The following is a 21902-nucleotide window of genomic DNA, read 5'->3' as shown; positions in this document are numbered from 1 at the left end:
AGTGGCCATCAAGGTGACGGTCGCCCTGAGCTTTTACGACACGCGGTCTTTCCAGGCACTGAGTGGGGACCTGTCCGAGATCTCACAGAGCTTGGCGCACAGCTGCATCCGTGCCGTCACGGAGACCCTACATGCCTGGTCAGCACAATACATCCATTTCAACGTGGACCGAGCCCACCAGAATGCCTGGGCACCATGGTTCGCCACCAGTGCCGACATGCCCCAGGTCCAGTCGGTGATCGACAGGATTCATGACCTCCTACAAACACCTGCGATGACAGGCTGCTCTACATAAACCTAAAGAGGTTCCACTCGATGAACGTGCAGCTGATATGTGACCATCAGATGCGCATCATGCACATCTGCACCGATACCTGGGCAGTGTGCACAAAGCCTTCATCGTGGCACACTAGACGATTCTTGACATGTTCGAGATGCCTCCCTGACTGGGGGGTTGGCCTCCGGGCGACAGGGGTTTTCCAATGTGGTCATGGCTGATGACATCTATCCAGAGGCCACACAGACTGATGCCGAGACCCGCCAAAACAATGCCTATACAGCAAACAGAGGCATGATCAAGCAGTGCTTTTGGCTCCTGAAGATGCGGTTCAGGTGCCCAGACCGCTCTGGAGGGGCCCTCCTGTATGACGCTGAGAAGGTCACCCACATCATGGCGGCCTGCTGCATCCTCCACAACATCACGCAAAGAGGGGCGATGTGCTGGAGGAGGAGGATGAACGGCAGGCCGAGTCCAATGAGGAGAATCCAGGTGAGGGCGAGAATGGACAGGGTATGGGGCCCAGGCAGGTACAGGAGACCACACGACATGGGAGCCAGGGCCAACGCGCACGGGACGCAGAGAGGGCTGTGTGGGGGCTAGGGCAGTGTGGGGGGACGAGGGCGGAGGCAGGGGCAAGGGCGGTGGGGTGGTAGTGTTGGGGGAGGGGGGGTTGACACACGTGGCATGTGGAAACACAACTAAGCGAGCTCGCACTTCCTTGCCCGTGGCCAGTTTCCACCCCGGCGTCCTCCCTTTGCTCTGGGCGGCTGACCACATCCAGGGCCCTCTGCTCAGCCGCGGTGAGGGGCAGTAGGTTCGGAGACCCCCCTCCAATTTTCTCCAGTTATGGGCAGCCTTCTCCTTTTTTGGGGGGGGGGGGGGCAGAAAACAACAGTGTTATGACAGTCCAGCACATGCAGCCCAGGTGACAGGTAGTGGCAAGGGTCCCGGCCATGGTGGCCGGTATGGGTGCCAGCATGTGGAGGTTTGGCCACCCTACCGGGGGGGGGGGTTACTGCCAGGGGCACAGTGTTGCCTACTCACCCGGAGGAGGTTGTGCAGTTTTTTAGGGCACCGCAGGCCAGTCCAGATGGTTTTGCTGGTGGTGCTCACCGCCTCCACCACCTGCGCAGAGGCACAGCAAACAGCGGCGGCCTGCGGCCTCCTTCCCGGGCCAGGGTACAAGGTGGCCTGCCTCTCCTCCACCCCATCCGTGAAACGGGGTCCCGCTCACCTCGCTGCCATCTTATTGGCTGGTCTGGTGTGTGTGGGGAGTGAAGTGTGTACATTCCCGGCTGCAGCTGGTCAGTGGCCACCAGAGTGTTAATCGCAAATCCGGTACCGTTTCTCATTGGAATTATGTTCCACATGGCGCCGGTGCTAACCCCTCAACAGTCGCTGAATTGGTCTAGGTGTGGCGCCAGTTTTGCTGTCGTGGAAGTCCACAAATCCTGCCCTGGCGTCAACACTTAAGTCGCAGGAATGGAGAATTCTGCCGACAAACTGTGGTTGATCTCCCGCTAACAGAGGTAGGAGTCCAGCCAGGAGTGCATTGGATAGTAAAGTCTAGAGCTAACAAAGGCACGAATAATAATTTATATATTTTAAAATTCATTAAGGGGATCTGGATGTTGCTGGCTAGACCAATATTTATTGCCCTTCCTTAACTCTCCCTTGAGGTGATGGTGAGCTGCCTTCCTGAACAGCTGCAGACCCTGTGTTGTAGGTACATCCACAGTGCTGTTAGGGAAGGAGTCCCAGGATTTAGACGCAGCAACAGTGAAGGAATTTTTGTTTTTAATTTGTTCATGGGATGAGGATGTCACTGGCTAGGCCTGCATTGATTTCCCATCCCTAATTGCCCAGAACACCCGGTAGGGTGGCCATTTTTGAGGGCATTTAGAGTCAACCACATAGCTGTGGATCTGGAGTCACATGTGGGCCAGACCAGGTACGGGTGAAAGATTTCCTTCCCTAAATGATATTAGTCAACCAGATAGTTTTTTTTTTTTTAAAAAGGACAATCAATAATGGTTTCATGGTCACCATTAGAGTTAATTCCAGATATTTATTGGATTCAATTACCATCATCTGCCGTGGCAGGATTCGAATCAATGTCCCCAGAGTATTACCCTGGGTCTCTGGATCACCAGTCCAGTGGCAATATCACAACACCACTTCCTCCCCAATGGCGTTACATTTCCAAGTCAGGATGATGAGTGAATTGAAGCGGAACTTCCAGATGGTGGTGTTCTCATGTGTGCTTCTAGTTTGTAGCAGTCATGGGTTTGGAAGGTCTTGTCTAAAGAGCCTTGGTGAGTTCCTGCAGTGCATCTTGTAGATGGTACACACAGCTGTCTCTGCTCATTGGTGGTTTATAATATAATCACTCATAAGATAAATTACAATGAGGGGACAAAGCCCCATCTCTCCTCATAAGTTCAAAGTTGAAAGCCTTCCCATTTCAAAATTGTGGCAAAAGTTTGGGCCTGTACATACAGGAAGCTCTTGGGTGAAATATGGCCAACTGAGGTTAAAAAGTGGTAGTAAATTTCTACTTCCATTGCATTTCTTCACCTTATATTGAGTTAACAGGTTAAAAATAATCTACTTGAGACACACCAGCAGAGCAAAGACTCGGTGTGTGAGATGAGCTTGACCAGATCAGAAGGGAGGAAGGAAGCAAGGAAGAGACCACCAGTGGGAACCACCTTTGTGAAAACGGGCCAGAGGAATTCCAGCGATCAGATCCAGAGCCTAGCAAGCCATCTTTGTGGATAGCATTCTTGAATCTGGGGTATCCTCTTACTTTATGTGGGTAATATAAGGGTTAATTGTGTAAATAAATATTGTTGAATTTTGAAAAAATAAAAATATAAAAAATAATCTACTTGAGCACTGTGCTACAGTAGCACAATACTGGGTGCCAGGTTCAGGAGCTATATGAAATTTTTAAAAACTCGTCAGAACTTTCCTCCTAATTGAGTAAAATCACTGTTTCTCCTAATCAAGCACAAGCTATAACACAGAAGGCACTCAACCGTCACCCATACTTTCAATGCCAAGATGAACGAGTTTCTACCAAATGATAATTTCAGAGATTCTTAATACTCACACAGTTGGATGCTTCTGTTCAGAGTTTGCAGAAGTAGTTCTCATTCCATTTATCATGGGATTGGATCCTGGAGACTCCATACTAGTGTCCATGTTTTCATTTATTCCACTTCCCTGCCTAGAGCCATTTCCTTCCAGATGTGCAGTGGAATCACAATATCCTGGTACAAAACAACCTGTCTGCCAGCATAATGGATTCTGGATATGTGCTGCAGCATGTGATGTATTCCTCCCATACACATCCAGTGCAGGTGACTGAAACAGCTGCCTGCCAGAGGGTGCCAATGAGCTGTAACACAGGCTGTGTGCCATCACCATAGCAGACAATGCAACGGAGTTCAGTTATTTAAAAAAAGTCAGTCCCTGTAAGAAGAAAACCAGTGTTACTATGTGTCAGATGAATAACTGCAGCAGAAGGGCACTTGTTTGTTGACAAGGCTCAGCCAAATCAACGGTTAGATGGTAACTATAATGTATAAAACAAATGTAAACAGATTACCTTGCTAGTTTAATTGATCACGATTCATAAAGTAATACATGATAAGATTTGCATTTCAATTTCACTTGTCTTTTAACTAATTCTTGTGCCAGTGTTACAAGGCTCACTGATCCAGACCACTTGTGTGGCATAAATATGTTCCTATTGCAAAAACATTGTCAATTCAGCTCATAAAATTGGTAGCTTTGTGGTGTGTATATTAGATTGTTTACATTCTTACACCAGCCTTGTAAAAGAGCAAATTATTTCCAAGTTATTTAAGAAAGCATGCCTATTTAGTACATTTGGTAGCCAATGCTTTCCTAAATTCACTCCCACCATACCGGATACAATTCTGACTTCAGAGGCATGCTTCAAATAGGTCAGCTCCAAGGACTCAGGGTCGCAGCTGCAAGGAACTTTCATGCCACACAATCCATCAGGACATGCACAATGACATCACAAACATCATTACAGTGACACTGGGGGGTGCAGCTTCACCCAGCTTGCATCACTGCCCCACTCAGACTATTCACAATCAAATGTTTGAGTCACCATTTCAATAATAAAAATGGAATGGAAATGTTCAGACCTAGTCAAAGTTGCTGTGAGTGTACACACAAAAGGTTAGTGTCATATAAGTAAAATGCATTGCAGGACATGCACACATCAATCATAAAACTCAGAAGAATCCCAGATCAACTTGAGCAGCTGGACAATACAGAAATCAAGCCAGAAACTAGTACAGTAGTAATTCCCTCGTCCATGTCTGATGGGACGGATGCTCAGACTAAAATTGTTCAGGAATTCAACCCCATCAGATTTGGAAACAAACCTATTCTTCAGCTAGCTGAAATTTGCTCATTCCCTGGTAAAATATACCCAAATACACATCTTATTTTTGATTACTACCCTTTCAGTAAATATTTATTACATGCGGGCCCCAAGATTTAGGCAATTTATTCAATTGCACATTTGTCACCAAGCATTGCTTTGAACAATTTTAGTTCTAGAAAATCAATCTGCAAGTTACTTTACCAGGAGTCCCTTCAGATCGAAAGGATATCTATGGTTGTAATTTGTCACAATGATACAACACTGGTAGGTTCAAGGCTACAGCATGCCACAGGCAGCACACATAAGCAGTAAAGTTCAGCAAGCTGGTTTTGAAACAAATATTTAAATTCCTGTTTAACACAGGCAGCATGGTAGCACAATGGGTAGCACTGTTGCTTCACAGCGCCAGGGTCCCGGTTCTATTCCCGGCTTGGGTCACTGTCTGTGCGGAGTCTGCACGTTCTCCCCGTGTCTGCGTGGGTTTCCTCCGGCTGCTCCAGTTTCTTCCCACAAGTCCCAAAAGGCGTGCTATTAGGTGAATTGGACATTCTCAACTCTCCCTCTGTGTACCCGAACAGGTGATGGAATGTGGCGACTAGGGGCTTTTCACAGTAACTTCATTGCAGTGTTAATATAAGCGTACTTGTGACAATAAAAGATTATAAAAACATTTTAATCAGAGGCAGAAACCAAAATATATTAAATTTAATTAAAAGTCTCATACTTCACCATAGGACTTTTTTTTATTCATTCATGGGAGATGGGTGGTCACTGGCTGGGCCAGTAGTAATGGGCAGTATTTATTGCCCATCCCCAATTCCCCTGAACTGAGTGGCTTGCTAGGCCATTTAAGAGTCAACCACATTGCTGTGGATCTGGTGTCACAAATAGGCCAGACCAGGTAAGGATGGCAGATTTCATTCCTTACAGGGCATTAGTGAACCAGATGGGTTTTTCTCTGGTTTCAATTCCATTCTTACAAATTTAAATCTAAAATTAAATTAAATCTATAATCTTTATTGTCACAAATAGGCTTACATTAACACTGCAGTGAAGTTACTGTGAAAAGCCCCTAGTCGCCACATTCCGGCACCTGTTCGGGTACACAGAGGGAGAATTCAGAATTCTCAGCTGGTACGGGAATTGAACCCGCGCTGCTAGCCTTGCATTACAAACCAGCAGTCTAGCCCACTGAGCTAACCATCTGCTGTGGTGGGATTCAAATCCAGGACCCCGGAGCATTACCCTATTCCAGCGACAATACCACCGCCTCCCCATACACACACACACACATCTCGTTGGTAAGACAGGCCGAATATTCTTAGTTTCCTGAGGAAGTATAAGCGCTGTTGTGCTTTCTTGGTATAGCGTTGACGTGGGTGGACCAGGACAGGTTGTTGGTGATGTGCACACCTGGGAATTTGAAGCTGTCGACCACCTCCATCTCGGCCTTGTTGATGCAGACAGGGGTGTGTACAGTGCTTCGCCCACCTGATGAAGTTTCTCTCCATCTACTCTGTCAAGAATCCACACGATGGAGGACCCCGAACAAATCTCTTGACCTTCTCTTCCCCAAGGACAATCCAAACTTTGCTGATCTACCAACATAACTGAAGTCCCTCATCCCCAGGATCTTCTCAAATCTTTTCTGCACCATCTTCCAATGCCTTTGAGCTGTCCAAAACCCCACTATTAGCAGCATCAATAACTTACATCCCGCCATTAACACAATAAAGTATGGCAAGGCATTTAATGGGGAGCATTATAAAACAAAATCTGTATTAAAAGGTTTTAAGTCAGATGATCAAAAGCTTGGTCAAACTAGGAGGTTTTAAGGAGTGTCCTTAAGGAGGAAAGTGAGGTAGAGAGGCACAGAGGTGTAGGGAGGATATTCCAGAGCTTAGGCAACTGAATGAGCAGTCACAACAGGTGGGGCAATTAAAATTGGGGCTGATAAAGAACCCAGAATTAGCAGAATCCAGATATCTTGGGAGGGTTGAGGGACTGGAGGAGACTACATAGATGTGGAGGGGCGAGGTCATATGGGGAATTTCAAAACAAAGCAGAGAATTTTTAAATGAAGATGTTGCCTGACCGGAGCCAATTTCAGTTAAGCACAGGAGTGATGGGGAATGGGACTTAAGAAACAAGCAGTAGAGCTTCGGGTGACCTCAGGTAGAATGTGATAGATTTGCCATGTAGGCATTTGTGATATATTGTCAAAACTGGAATTGTTCTCTATAGATAGGAAGTGAAAGCAGATTTGATAACGGTCTTCAAAATCATGAGGGAATTGGTCAGAGTAGAGAGAGAGAAAAACTGTTCCCATTGGCAGAAGAGTTGAGAACTAGACGGCATGAATTGAAGTTGAATTACAAAAGAACCAGAGCCGACATGGAAGAAAAATATTTCTTTGCAAAGAGCAGTTAGGATCTGGAATGCACTGCCTGATAGCAGGATGGAGGCAGACCCAAACAGTTTCAAAAAGGGACTGTATAAACAGCTGAAGAAAAGAGATTTATAAAGCTACAAGGAAGAGATGTATGAATGGGATGGGTGAATGGAACTAGCCAAGTTACACTTGAGGTTAGATTGAGATTTGTCACGTGCCCGAGGTACAGGACAAAGAACAAAGGAAAGTACAGGAACAGGCCCTTCGGCCCTCCAAGCCTCTGCCGACCATGTTGCCCGTTGAACTAAAATCTTCGACACTTTCTGGGTCCGTTTCCCTCTATTCCCATCCTATTCATGTATTTGTCAAGATGCCCCTTAACTGTCACTATCGTCCCTGCTTCCACCACCTCCTTCGGCAGCGAGCTCCAGGCACCCACTACAGTGAAAAGTACTGTTCGCGTACAGTCCAGGAAGATCGTTCCATACATGAAAAACATAGGACATACAATAAATACACAATGTAAATACATGAACATGGGGTGAAGCATGCAGACCATAGTGCTCCAACAGTAGAGAAGGTGCAGACACATTGCGCTGAATGGCTTCCTTCTGTGCTGTTAACTATTTGATGATTCTATAAATCTGTCTTTTGTCCCATTCAGGGCTAGACCCGGTTCCAAGGAAGGAATGGTCGCTTGGAATGTAGAAAGGGGGGTTATGATGTATTGATGACATCATGCTGCAGGTGTCAGAAATGATGAAGGATTGATCTGTTGAACGTGGAGGAAGGTGGGGTGGAAGATAACAAGAAGAACCGTAGCATAGTTCTGGGAAGGAGGGAGAAGTGTAGACAATGGAACAGACACAGTCGAAGGCCGTATAAACCACAGTGTGGTAGCAATTCCCTTGAGAAAATAGGAAGACATCTCAGAAGCACTGGTATTGAAGGCAGCATCTTCTGAACAGATGCAAATGAGGGAAAAACGGAGAACAGAATGGAACCCGTACAAAAGCAGAGCATGAGGATCAGTAATTGAGATGGCTGTGGGTTTATAGTGAATATTAGTACATAGGCTATTCCCATAAATAGAGACAGAGAAATTGAAGACGGGAACAAATCGGAGATGGACCATGTGAAGGTGAGAGAAGATGGAAATTGGAAGCAAAATAGATCAAAGAAAATTTCCAGTTCTTGGAAACTGCATGAAACAGCACTGGAAAATGCGGTCAGCAAGGGAGCCTCCACCACGAGCAGGACTGGAACAAGGATATTTTGCATATCCCACCATGAAGACCCAGGAGGCCCTTGTAGATGAATAAACGTGGGTTTATTGTAGTCATAGAAAATGGCTGCTACGGTCGAGTACACACAAGCCCTCCATCAGGACTACCAGAATGCTGTTCCCTGTCTGGTGCTGCTTTTACATAGCCCGATAATGAGCCCCGGTTGGGAGGGCCTCTGGCCACTAGCTGGGATGCTCGTATTCTTTGAGTCGCCTGTGGGTCGCGTGAGGGTTATTACACCCACATTAAAACAGTTACTCTTAACAACACCTTATATTTTATATGTATCCTCTGAGTTTACCACACTCCTTTCTCTTCTGTCCAAACTTAACACTATCAAACCTCCTCAAGGATTTTATCTGATAAATCAATCTCTACCTTCCAATGGCCGAATGCCATACTGCTTCCAACTACCCCAGGACTATGGACCAGACCACTGAACATCAAACCATTGTCTCAAAAATGTTTGTGAAGTGCCTTTTGATTGTTATATAAATATAACTTCAGAGAATCAAAAAAGATAATGGCCCAATAACATTTTTTAATTTTCTATGATTCTCTCAGAGTCATAGGTGTTTTCAGCATGAAAACAGGCCCTTTGGCCCAACTTGTTCACGTCACCCAGTTTTTAACCACTAAGCTAGTCCCGATTGCCCACATTTGGCCCATATCCCTTGTAGCCACCTAAATTGGCCAGCTCCCGATTTAAAATGGCGAACGGCAAAGGCTGATTGGAAAGCCAGCCAACATAGACAGAAACCAGCAGCTGCAGTTTTGCTGTGTATTTACCTCTGCAAATGCCAGACAACATCGATACCAGCAACCATCAGCATAACAAAGTAGCAGCCATCTGCATACTGATGAGCAATCCCCGGGAACAATAAGTAACATTTTGGACACACAAAGCAAAGTCAGACTCCTCGGCGCCAGCAGGAGCCAACACAAAGGAGGTGAACGAGCACTTCAAGACCGCCCATCGATCAGGGAACCGCTCCAGTATTGGAGAAATCGGACCAAGCGATTGGGACAAAGTCCAATCACTTGGGACCAGGTACAGGGCCCGCCCCGAAAGGCGGGAAGCCCCTGGGGACTATAAGAGTTAAGCACCAAGTTCAAATCGCTCTCTTCACCTCTGCGCCCTGCCCGGGTTACCCAGCAACACGAACCAAATTGACCGTGACCGGTGCAGTGACCCCTGAACAAAGTAAGTCTTAATTCAACGCTCGCTACGAGATAGGCGCTCCTAGCTACCAATCCGTACCAACTTCGAATCCCGCAGACTCAGAACCCGAACGAAAGGCCATTTGTTCCCCTGACATGGTGGGCCAGTCCGAAGTTAAGTATAAGCCTGTTAGTTGTAGAAGTAGCTTAGACGTAGAATTTGTGCATGAGTAGCGATTACTGTGTATAATAAATGTGCTTTGATTTGAATCTTACTAATCGGCGTATTGGGTTATTGATCATTACTCGGACTTGAACCTCGTGGCGGTATCATAAAGATACCTGGCGACTCGAGAGCAAAGGTAATAAAACAAAGCAATTGAACCAAGGAGAAAGTTAGCAACATTATTTGGCGACATCTGACGGGATCCGGTCTAGAAGTGGCTTCACCACTCCGGGAGAACCCAAGAATTTGAATTAGAGATCCACTTGGGAACAGAAAACCACAAGCGTCAAACAGTTCTGATCAATACTCATAATTCGGAAGTGTGTGTATGCATGCGTAACTAACAGGGCGATAAGGCAAAACTGATAGATTTTTTGTTGCGACAAAACTGTCGGGAGTTTGTATATCGGACAGTAGCGAAAGCCGTAACCATATTTACAGCACCACCTTAATACCCCTGTCCCAAATTTGAAGAGCAGCATTCGGATAGGAAATATGGCAATGCAACGCCTCATGAACCCAGAGGAGTTTGCGGTCGCAGCGACCAGCAGCAGTAGAGTGGGACAGTGTCCCATTTGGGAGGAAGAAATCAGGAAATATCTCAAAGGGAATGGATGGCACCTTTGGAGTGAATTCTGTAGCAACAAGGAATCAGGCTCCGGGAGTATAGGAATTACTTGTTGGGAGAACCTGAGCGAGATCCACAAAAAGAGCTTAGGGAAAGCTCGCAAGCTGATGGCAATCGTGTCCTGTTTGGCACAATTGCGAGGCACAGAGGAGATCGTTAGGACGCTCCGGAAAGAAGTAGAGGGCATACATCGAATGAGTAAGGTCAATGTAAGCGAGGTAGAGCGAGAGAATTTAGAATTGAGGAGGAAATTGGCAGCAAAAGATGGAGAGGTGGAGGATGCCAAAAGGGCACACTAGTCTTGTCTGGCGCACTTAAGCAGCTTCCAGTCTCAATATGAAAAGGCCTATCAGGACACGCACCGTGCAGTCCTGCTACGTGAAGAAACAGAAAAGCAGGTAGAAGCATTGCAGAGACAGTGCAGCGACCTAAAGGCAGCATTAAGAGCACTCCATGCTGCCACCACAGAGCAAAGACAAAGCACGCTTGATCACGCAAAGTGCCGGAAGCAGATTGCAGAGCTGCAATCGCTGCTTTCAGTTCAGAAAGGATTCCAGGAAACCTTGGAGCAAAATTAGATCAGGAAGACGGCCCTGATTGGGAAGAATTAAACGAGACAGCGCAGAGATATGTTCAGGAACATGTGCGCAGGGAAAGCCACAAAAGAGGAAAGCGCCCCAACCCCCCACACAGCAGATAGTTCAGGCTCCAATGAACCCAGTCACCACCCACCGCACAGCCACATCGGACGATGTGGAATTTCTATACTCCACCCCCTTAACAATGACCCAATTACAGGATGCGTGTGATAAGATCACACCGTTCCTCCCCACCTCAGACCCCCACCATTTCTTTGCCACAGTAAAGTATCAGGCGACCGTGTACGGCCTGGATGAGCGAGAGCATGTAAAGCTCAGTTTTAAATTTAGACCCTTCAGTAGCAGCAGCCCTTCCCGACCCACAGAATGTAGGAGGAGGCACCCTTGCAGAAATCCTGGATGCGATCGAGTATAACCGGGGTGACCCCGTAGATGGCCTCAACAAATGCAGGCAAAAGAAAGCCGAGCACCCCACAGCGTTTGCTGGACGCCTGAGGATCCACTTTGCAGCAGTCTTTGGAGACTTAGACAGTGCCCATTTGTCCCCAGACAACATGGCCAAATGGACCCGCACCCTTATCTCCCATGCCACAGAAACAGGACAGAAAACTTGCGCGAATTATGATCCCTCAGAGAAGGCTCATAACGAGAAGTGGGTAGTGAAAAGATTGTCCCGTACTTGGGAGCAATCTGTTCAAAGTAAACCCTCAGTTAAGAATACTGAGGAAAAGCAGGCCGACGCAGATATACAGGCAGTAAAAACACACCAGAAACCCGCATGGGTGAATGAAGGAAAGAACAGCCCCCCACCCAAGTCACAGGAGTGTTACAACTGTGGACAGTTGGGACACTTCGCAAGAGTGTGCAATGCCCCTAGAAAGCCACAGAGAGCCCAGCAGACGGGCACTCTGAACAAGAAGAAGACAGAGCCCATTCTTAGTGTTACCGCCTGTTCAGATCAGACGGACCTGACCGGAACGGACTGACGGTGTTCGGGCTCCCCCAGTTGGGTCTGCGACACCCTTTGGGATAGGTCCGGACGACCGGTAGTTGCAGCGAAAATTTGGGGACAGCAAATCGAATTTCTCTGGGACACAGGAGGGTCCCGCACCACAATAAATTCCTCCACCATGTTTCAAAAAGACACGTGGCCCACTACAGCCACCATCACCCTCAGCGGCTTTACAGGCCACTCACAGCAGGGACACATCACAGACCCTGTACCCATTCAAATCGGAACCATCACCACCAAGCACCCCGTAGTTTTAGTTGACCTGCCCCACACAGCAGAACACGTTCTGGGAATCGATTTCATGAATTCCCACAATCTTTCATGTGATCCAGTCAACCAGTGTGTCTGGAAAATGGCAAAGTCTGCAAGAGCCCCCGCAACGCTCAACATAGGAGTATACGCGAACAAAATTAGCGCCGTAGGCAAATTTTGGTTCTACTCGACCACGCTTAGTACAGACAAGCAGGTTAGGGCAGTTATGCAAAAGAACAGGGCAGCATTCGCGACCCACAAGCACGACTGTGGACGGATGACTGGCTCCGTACAAACAACAGGACCTGATCCTAGACCCCAAAAACAATATGGATTTCCCCAAGAGGCAGAGGGAGAAATCTCAAAGGTAATAGAAAGCTTATCAGAGCAGGGCGTACTTAGATCAGTAGCCTCCACTAATAATGCCCCGATTTGGCCAGTGAGAAGGCCTGATGGATCATGGCGACTGACCATTGATTACTGGGAACTCAACAAAATCACCCCCGCAGCAGCCCCCACAGTAGCAACAAGTCCCGAGACCATGCTCAAGCAGGGACTCAATTCCCGATTCTTTACGGTTTTGGATGTCAGTAATGGATTCTGGTCCATTCCATTGGCAAAGGCGTGCCAGTACAAATTTGCCTTCACTTTTAAAAATCAGCAGTACACGTGGACATGCCTGCCACAAAGATTCCACAACTTCCCCTCCATTTTCCACCGACAGCTTGCAAATGGTTTAGCCAAATTTTCTCGCCCCGAATGTCTGGTCCAGTACGTAGACGACCTATTACTGCAGACAGACACCAAGGAATAGCACATCGAGCTTCTGTCCGAACTCCTGGAACTCTTACACTCAATCGGTTGCAAAGTCAACCCCAAAAAGGCCCAGATTTTGGAAGATAAGGTGATACATTTGGGAACAATTATCACACATGGTAAACGCGAGATCGAGCATAAAAGGATTGACTCGATTGCTAAATTGCCCCTTCCCCCAGAACGTTTCAGCCCTCCGGTCGTTTTTAGGACTGGTTGGCTACTGCCGAAACCACATTGACTGTTTCGCCAGCAAGGCAGCGCCCCTCTCAGACCTCCTAAAGAAAGGAGACCCCTGGGAATGGCTTCCGCAGCATACGGATGCTGTGGCTGCGTTAAAACAGGCACTCATAGCAGCCCCCGCACTACAAGTTCCAGACCCGCTTTCCCCTTACGCTATAGAGGTAGCAACCACAGACCGCACCCTTTCGGCCGTGCTCCTCCAGGAACGGCATGGCCAGTTAAGGCCCATAGCTTACGCCTCCAGAATTTTAGATGCTGTGGAGCAGGGATTTTCAGCCTGTGAGAGGCACCTGCTCGCAGTATTTTGGGCAGTCCAGTATTTTTCGTATATTACCGGACTGAACCCCATCACAATTCTCACCGAACACACCCCCACCCAACTTTTACTGGACGGACGATTCAAGGACGGTACAGTAAGCCAGATTAGAGCAGCTAGATGGACCCTTTTCTTGCAGGGACGGGACATCACTATTAAACGGACAAAGACGCACACCTTTTTAGCAGACAACTTACAGTACCCCGGAACCCCCTATGAATGCGAAATTATCTCTCCACACCACAACACAGGCCCCTTTATTGCTAAAACCCCCCCCAGAAAGATAGGTAGTTCAACCCAGAGCCCCCAGCACACAGACACGTGCGAGCCCATAAAGATCTATGTGGATGGATCTTCCACAGTATTGGATGGGAAGCGCATAACCGGTTGCGGTATTTTTGTCGAGGACGCGCAGGGACGCGCCCTAGAGGAAATATCATTAAAACTTCCAGGCCACTTAGGCGCGCAGGCAGCAGAGCTTGCGGCCATCGCATATATAGTGGAACACCCAGATTCCTTCCCCAGCCCAGCAGACATATACTCGGACAGCCTCTATGTCTGCAACAGCCTTACGGAATTCCTGCCCCTGTGGAGAGCAAGAGGATTTGTTTCCGCAGACGGGAAACCCCTCCCCTCAGCCCCAGTGCTTGACACATTCTAGAGAGAGCACAGAACAGGACTTTTGGGATAGTCAAAGTTCGAAGTCGCCATCGTTCCTCCCCCCCTGGAAATGTAAAAGCCAACGCACTGGCTAAGGCAGGTTCCAGACATGGATATTTTTGGACGCCCCCCCAAAGCGCACCAGTGAATGCAGATCAGGTCTCGCAGACAAAGATCGAGGATCTAGTGGAGGCCCAGAAGCAGGACAGCAATCTCAGGGAGATTTTAAAAGGAAACTATCCAGCACCCTACGAGAGATTTAAAAATGCTCTGACCACACATGATGGTGTGGTGTTAAAAGACACCCTTGATGCGGTTCCTGAACAGAACAGGAATCAACTGATTTGTTTATTCCATGACGGTCATGGACATCAGAGAATCGATCCCACTTCAGCCCACCTCAAGCAGCTTTGTTGGTGGCCGAATTTAAAGGACGATGTAAATCACTACATCGAGAATTGTCTTATCTGCGCCCAGAATAATCCGGACAGATATGCCAAAAAGGCTGAGCTTAACCATACCCGACCCGTTAATGGCCCCTGGACTAACCTCCAGATCAATTTTATAGGACCAGTGCCCCCTTGCAGGAATGGTTATAAATATGAACTTGTGGTGATAGACACGCTTACGAAATGGGTGGAAGCATTCCCAGCCAGAACAAACACTGCAAAAACCACAGCCAAGATTTTCACCCACCACATCTTTACAAGATGGGGACACCCCCGCAGCATTGAATCCGACCAAGGTTCCCATTTTACGGGATGTGTCATGCAGAACGTCCTCACGATATTTGGCATCACCCAAAAATTCCACATAGCATACCACCCACAGTCGAGTGGTATCGTGGAGCGCATGAATCGGACCCTAAAATCCACCCTCAGAAAAATGGTCCAGCAAAACAACACCACTTGGGACTCAGTCCTCCCTTTTGCGCTGATGTTTTTGAATAATACAATTTCAACTTCCACAGGTTACACCCCACACACCCTCATGACTGGACGTCCCATGAAAGGCACAGAATTTTTATTAGATTTATACTTGACCAGCCCCGAGGTGACAACCCTCACACACGAGAAAGCAATAGAGCAATTAGTGAATAATGTTAAAACGGCTCAGCTAGCAGCCGCAGTGAAATTGGGCACAAGGAAGAAACAGAGCAAGGCCTGTTTCAACAAGATAGTGCATGCGACTGAGTACAGTGTAGGACAGCAAGTCATGCTCTCCGTATACAACCCCAGCACATTCCTGTCACCAAAGTACTCGGGTCCGTACTCCATTGCGGACAAAGTAAGCCCTTCCGTATACAAGATAAAGTATCCCAACGGAAAGACATGGACATCAAGGAATATCAATATCAACCAGCTGAAGGCATACGGAACACAGTCTAACCACTCACACCACGTCATGCTCGATGCAGCACACCACACCCCACCCACAGCCAACGTAACCCTACCATCCCCGAACATGTCCAGCCCAGCCACGGACTCGACCTCGACTCCACCCCCGAAATATACACTCCGTCCCGGAACGCCCACCGACTGCAGCAGCAGAGACAGCGACTGTGACTCGGACGATAGCCACAGCACGCCTCCCTACTATCCCCATGCAACAGGACCCACACCCTGCGAATCCGACTACGATTCGAGTGATCCCTTCATGATCACTTTCCTAAACAAACCCCACCACCGACCTACCATGATGACCCCGATTCCGTCCCCACACTAGACACCACCTATTGGCACAGAGACAACTCATACAGACTCGTCCAAAACGACGAGAGCAACCCCAAATCACACCATGCAGCCCTATCAACCTTAATACATTCAAGAGTTTGGCACCTGGGAGAAGATGACGACCTTGAGTCCGACTCCAAAACGAGAACCCCTTTGCGACCCTGTTCGCAACCGATAACTGAGGTGTCCAGATGATGTTTTAAAAGGAACCGCTTGGGAGAAAACGGTGTCCTTTCTGATGGAACCTGCAGCATGTTTTATGTTGTTTCTAAGTTTGTTAAATGTTGTTTGTCAGACCAACACTTTTTTTCCACGGCCCCACGCCCTTTCAGCAGAAACTTCTGAGGACTTGCCCACAGAGACTTGCTATTGGCCAGACGCTAGTTCAGAGGAACTAGTTTGTCTGCAGAGACTTGTTAAGGTCCCAGACGCCAGTTCAGCGGAACTCGTCTGTCGGCAGACGCCCGTTCGTAACTGTCCTTCTGGTTTGAGGGAGGAACCACTACGGCAGCCCCCCACGATGACTACATTTTTTGCCCGTTCTTGTCGGTTGCTCAGGCAGTGGAGAAACGGCTTGGGACCCGCCCTGCCTGGGAACCCCCCTCTGGTCATCTACGCTCGGGTAGGGGAGACACGGCATTGGTAGCCGTCCTACCCGGGGACTCCATCCAACTCTTACCCGTCGCCGCCCATAGGCACCTCATTTTGGAAATTTTAGTTCAAAAAGTTTTATTTTGTTTCAGGTAACCCTTAGGTTGCCAACCACATGCTATTTACATCCTGAAACATTTGGATGGTAAATTGCACAGTCTGCGAGACGGCTCGCACTGGTTCATTATTTGAAAGTGTGTCTTGTCCTACAATTCGGTTTTTGAAAAAAAATGAGGGAGTCACACATAGTGACCAATTATAAAGGGAGTAATTGGCACTAAAGGACAGACAGGCTATCATACGAGATGTTAAACCAAGATAGTTACAGACACTATGCTTGTTTCCACAGAACTCCAGGACCAGAGAAGAGAAGGGAAAAGAGAAGAGACGTGAAAGAAGACGCACCATGAGGACATCCTCCGGATTGTGCATCATGATAATGGACATTTGGTTACGCGTGGACGCGAACCCCATGACCTCCAGCCCCCCAGCCGTTAATGATTCACTTCCCCACAGTACCCAGAGCTCAGTCACCAGCGACACCACACCATCTTGGCGTGACAGGTTTATAACCTGGTATTCCCTGTCCTACGTAATAGAATCCTTGTTGGTATTGGCGATACTCTGCTGCATCGTGCAGACTATGCGTCTAAGAAAATGGAGAAGGAGAGCCTACCGCACTCGAACACCGGTATATAGGATCAGATCCCCTATTTTCGGATACGACCAGACCCCCGACCCCCGCGATCTATAATAAAGAGCATTCATTTGCGGTTTTATTGTAAATAAAGAAATGTTCAGAATGTTCATGAACAATTGTACGATCCTGAGCTTGACTGCCAAGCCAGGAAACATGTGTATAAACTGCTATGATTTTGTTTGTATGGTTGAGGAAATTAGAGTGATGAAATGTTTTCATGAGTGATCATGAGAGTAGTGTATTAAGTATAGTTAGAGGTTCCCATTTTTATTGTTTTGTGATGCATGTCCCTGTTTGACATAGCGGCCCTTAGAATTGTCAGTTAAAAATATTTTGCATAGTTATGTCAGTGTAGAGGTCATGAAAGAAGTGCTCACCAGGTCAGGGAATGGAAAGCAACCCAATCAATCACGCTTCGCGTTAGGATCACAAGGAGGGCGTGTAGCCACCTAAATTGGCCAGCTCCCGATTTAAAATGGCGAACGGCAAAGGCTGATGGGAAAGTCAGCCAACATAGACAGAAATCAGCAGCTGCAGTTTTGCTGTGTATTTACCTCTGCAAATGCCAGACAACATCGATACCAGCGACCATCAGCATAACAAAGTCGCAGCCATCTGCATACTGATGAGCAATCCCCGGGAACAATGAGTAACATTTTGGACACACAAAGCAAAGCCAGACTCCTCGAGGCCAGCAGGAGCCAACACAAAGGAGGTGAACGAGCACCTCAAGACCGCCCATCGATCAGGGAACCGCTCCAGTATTGGGGAAATCGGACCAAGCGATTGGGACAACGTCCAATCACGTGGGACCAGGTACAGGGCCCGCCCCGAAAGGCGGGAAGCCCCTGGGGATTATAAGAGTTAAGCCCCAAGTTCAAATCGCTCTCTTCACCTCTGCATCCTGCCCTGGTCACCCAGCAACACGAACCAACATTGACTGTGACCGGTGCAGTGACCCCTGAACAAAGTAAGTCTTAATTCAACGCTCGCTATGAGATAGGCGCTCCTAGTTACCAATCCGTACCAACTTTGAATCCCGCAGACTCAGAACCCGAACGAAAGGCCATTTGTTCCCCTGACCTGGTGGGCCAGTCCGAAGTTAAGTATAGGCCTGTTGTAGAAGTAGCTTAGATGTAGAATTTGTGCATGAGTAGCGATTACTGTGTATAATAAATGTGCTTTGATTTGAATCTTACTAATCGGTGTATTGGGTTATTGATCATTACTCGGACTTGAACCTCGTGGCGGTGTCATAAAGATACCTGGCGACTCGAGAGCAAAGGTAATAAAACAGAGCAATTGAACCAAGGAGAAAGTTAGCAACACCCTCTATACCCATCTTTCCCATATAACTGTCTAAATGCTTTCTAAAAGACAAAATTGTAGCCGCCTCCACTACTGCCTCTGGCAACTCGTTGCAGACACTCACCACCCTGTGTGTGAAAAACTGCCCCTCTGGACCCTTTTGTATTTCTCCCCCTCACCTTAAATCTATGCCCTCTAGTTTTAGATTCCCCTACCTTTGGGAAAAGATGTTGACTATGTACCATATCTATGCCCCTCATTATTTTATAGACCTCTATAAGATCACCCCTTAGCCTCCTACGCTTCAGGGAAAAACGTCCCAGTCTATCCAGCCTCTCCTTATTACTCAAACCATCAAGTCACGGTAGCATCCATTTTCTGCACTCTTTCTAGTTTAATAATATCCTTTCTATAATAGGGTGACCAGAACTGTACACAGTATTCCATGTGTGACCTTACTAATTTCTTGTACAACTTCAGCAAGACGTTCTAACTCCTATAATCAATGGTCTGACCAATGAAACCAAGCATTCCAAGTAGAGACCAGAGAGAGGAGCGAGACTTCATTAAAGACCGGAGAGAGCGGTAAGAATTCAGCAAAGAGCGGGAGAGAGGGGCGAGAATTCAGTAAAGAGCGCGGAGAGAGGGGCGAGAATTCAATAAAGAGCACGGAGGGGCGAGACTTTAGTAAAGAGGGGGGAGAGAGGGGCGAGACTTTATTAAAGAACGCGGAGAGAGGGGCAAGACTTTATTTAGGAGTGCAGAGAGGGTGAGACTTCATTGGAAAAAGTGAAAGTGCGCGAGGAGACTGGGTAAAAGAGCGCGACTGTCGCTCGGGAATTTGCCTTTGCAGGAACCCCAGGAATAGCCGGTTATCGCGGGAGCAGTGTCCGGAGGGCGGAACCTAGTGACCGGTTCACAGGGCAGTATCTCAGCTACATTATGTCAAGGTAAGAGTTTTTTTTTTAAGGGCTCAACGGGTGTTTAATCTTAATTTGTTTTCCTGTTAAATCTACTTGGGAATTCAGATCAGATGGGATGGAAGTTAAGGCAGTTGCATGCTCCTCCTGTAGGATGTGGAAGGTAAGGGATACCGCTAGTGTTCCCACTGACTACACCTGCGGGAAGTGCACCCAACTCCAGCTCCTCGGAGACCGCGTTAGGGAACTGGAGTTGGATGAACTTCGGATCATCTGGGAGGCAGAGAGGGTGATAGAGAGGAGTTACAGGGAGGTAGCCAAGGTTCAGGACAAGCTGGGTTACAGTCAGGGGAAGGAAAGGGAATGGACAGACAGTGCAGGGATCCCCTGTGGCCGTTCCCCTTCAAAACATATATACCGCTTTGGATGCTGTTGGGGGGGGGGGGCCCGGACCTACCAGGGGAAGGCCATAGCGGGCAGTTCTCTGGAGCTGAGCCTGGCTCCGTGGCTCAGAAGGGAAATAGGGAGAACAGAAAAGTGATCGTGATAGGAGACTCAATGGTTAGGGGAACGGATAGGAGATTCTGTGATCGCAAACTAGACTCCCGGATGGTATGTTGCCTCCCGGGTGCCAGCGTCAGGGATGTCTCGGATCGAGTCTCCAGATTTCTTAAGGGGGAGGGGGAGGGGGAGCAACCAGAAGTCGTGGTGCACATTGGCACCAACAATATAGCTTTAAAAAAGGGGATGAGGATCTAAAAAGTGATTTTAGGGAGTTAGGATGGAAACTAAAGAGCAGGACGAGCAGAGTAGTGTCAGGATTGCTACCAGTGCCACGAGAAGCAAGGAACAGAGAGCGAGTGCAGCTGAACACGTGGCTACAGGGCTGGTGTAGGAGGGAAGGCTTCAGATATGTAGATCATTGGGATGTCTTCTGGGGAACGTGGGACCTGTACATGCGGGATGGGTTATACCTAATGGGAAAGGTACCAATATCCTGGGCAGGAGGTTTGTTAGAGCTCTTCAGGAGGGTTTAAACTAGTTGGGCAGGGGGTGGGAACCAGAGCTACGGATAGGGTAGCTGTTGAACGGGCAAAAATAGTATGTAATGAGTCTGTAAGGAAGTATAGACAGTTGATAAGGCAAAGTTGCACTCAGTGGGATGGGTTAAAGTGTGTCTGTTTCAATGCAAGGAGTATCAGGAATAAGGGAGATGAACTTAAGAGCATGGATCAGTACTTGGAACTATGATGTTGTGGCCATTACGGAGACATGGATTTTAATGGGGCAGGAATGGTTGTTAGATGTTTTAAGAAGAATAGGGAGGAAGGTAAAAGAGGGGGGTAGTGGCACTGTTAATTAGAGTGTGCATTACAGCTGCAGAAGGGATTGGCTACTGAGTCAGTATGGGTGGAAGTCAGAAACAAGAAAGGAGCAGTCACTTTATTGGGAGTTTTCTACAGACACCCCCCCCATAGCAGCAGAGAGATGGAGGAACAGATTGGACGGCAGATCTTGGAAAGGTGCAGAAGTAACAGCGTTTGTCATAGGTGACTTCAACTTCCCTAATATTGACTGGAACCTCCTTAGTGCAAATGGTTTAGATGGAGCAGATTTTGCCAGGTGTATCCAGGAAGGATTCCTGATTCAATATCTAAATAGGCCGGCTATGGGGGAGGCCATATTGGATTTGGTGCTTGGCAACAAACCAGGCCATGTATCAGATGTATTGGTGGGAGAGCATTTTGGTGACAGTGACCACAACTCCTTGACCTTTACCATAGTCATGGAGAGGGATAGGAACAGACAATTTGGGAAGGTATTTCATTGGGGGAGGGGAAATTATGCTGCTATTAGACAGGAGCTGGGGAGCATAAATTGGGAACAGATGTTCTCAGGAAAATACACAATAGTAATGTGGGGATTGTTTAAGTAGCACTTGCGGTGAGTGCTGGATTGTTTTATCCTACTGAGACAAGGAAGGAATGGTAAGGTGAAAGGAGCCTTGGCTGACAATTGAAGTGGAGCTTCTAGTCAAGAAGAAGAAGGAAGCTTACGTAAGGTTGAGGAAGCAAGGGTCTGGACCGGCTCTGGAGGGTTACAAGGTAGCCAGGAAGGAACTCAAAAATGGACTTACGAGAGCTAGAAGGGAGCATGAGAAAGCTCTGCCGGGAAGGATTAGGGAAAACCCCATGGCGTTCTACACTTATGTGATAAATAAGAGGATGATCAGAATCAGAGTACAGCCGATCTGGGATAGTGGAGGGAACTTGTGCCTAGGGGACGTAGAGGA

General features: G+C 47.7%; 1 protein-coding gene across 4 annotated transcripts in view; it reads right to left on the bottom strand.

The window, feature by feature from the left end:
* Window positions 1–21902, bottom strand: part of LOC140409588 (uncharacterized) — a 57896-nt gene that overhangs the window by 23620 nt on the left and 12374 nt on the right. For 3 of the 4 annotated variants that reach the window (XR_011940431.1, XM_072497955.1, XM_072497964.1), the window contains exon 2: window positions 3396–3757. Coding sequence is in view for 3 of the 4 variants with exons in the window: in XM_072497955.1 (XP_072354056.1) it covers window positions 3396–3712 (317 nt within the window). In the remaining variant the exon portion in view is untranslated. Of the gene's footprint in view, window positions 1–3395; window positions 3758–4216; window positions 4282–21902 lie in introns of those variants that run through there. The other variant, XM_072497959.1, reaches the window with a different exon arrangement.

The sequence above is a fragment of the Scyliorhinus torazame genome, chromosome 1, assembly GCF_047496885.1.
Source record: "Scyliorhinus torazame isolate Kashiwa2021f chromosome 1, sScyTor2.1, whole genome shotgun sequence".
Classification (NCBI taxonomy): domain Eukaryota; kingdom Metazoa; phylum Chordata; class Chondrichthyes; order Carcharhiniformes; family Scyliorhinidae; genus Scyliorhinus; species Scyliorhinus torazame.
The sequence above is the reverse complement of the archived record's forward strand: the minus strand, read 5'-3'. Positions and strand labels throughout refer to the sequence as shown.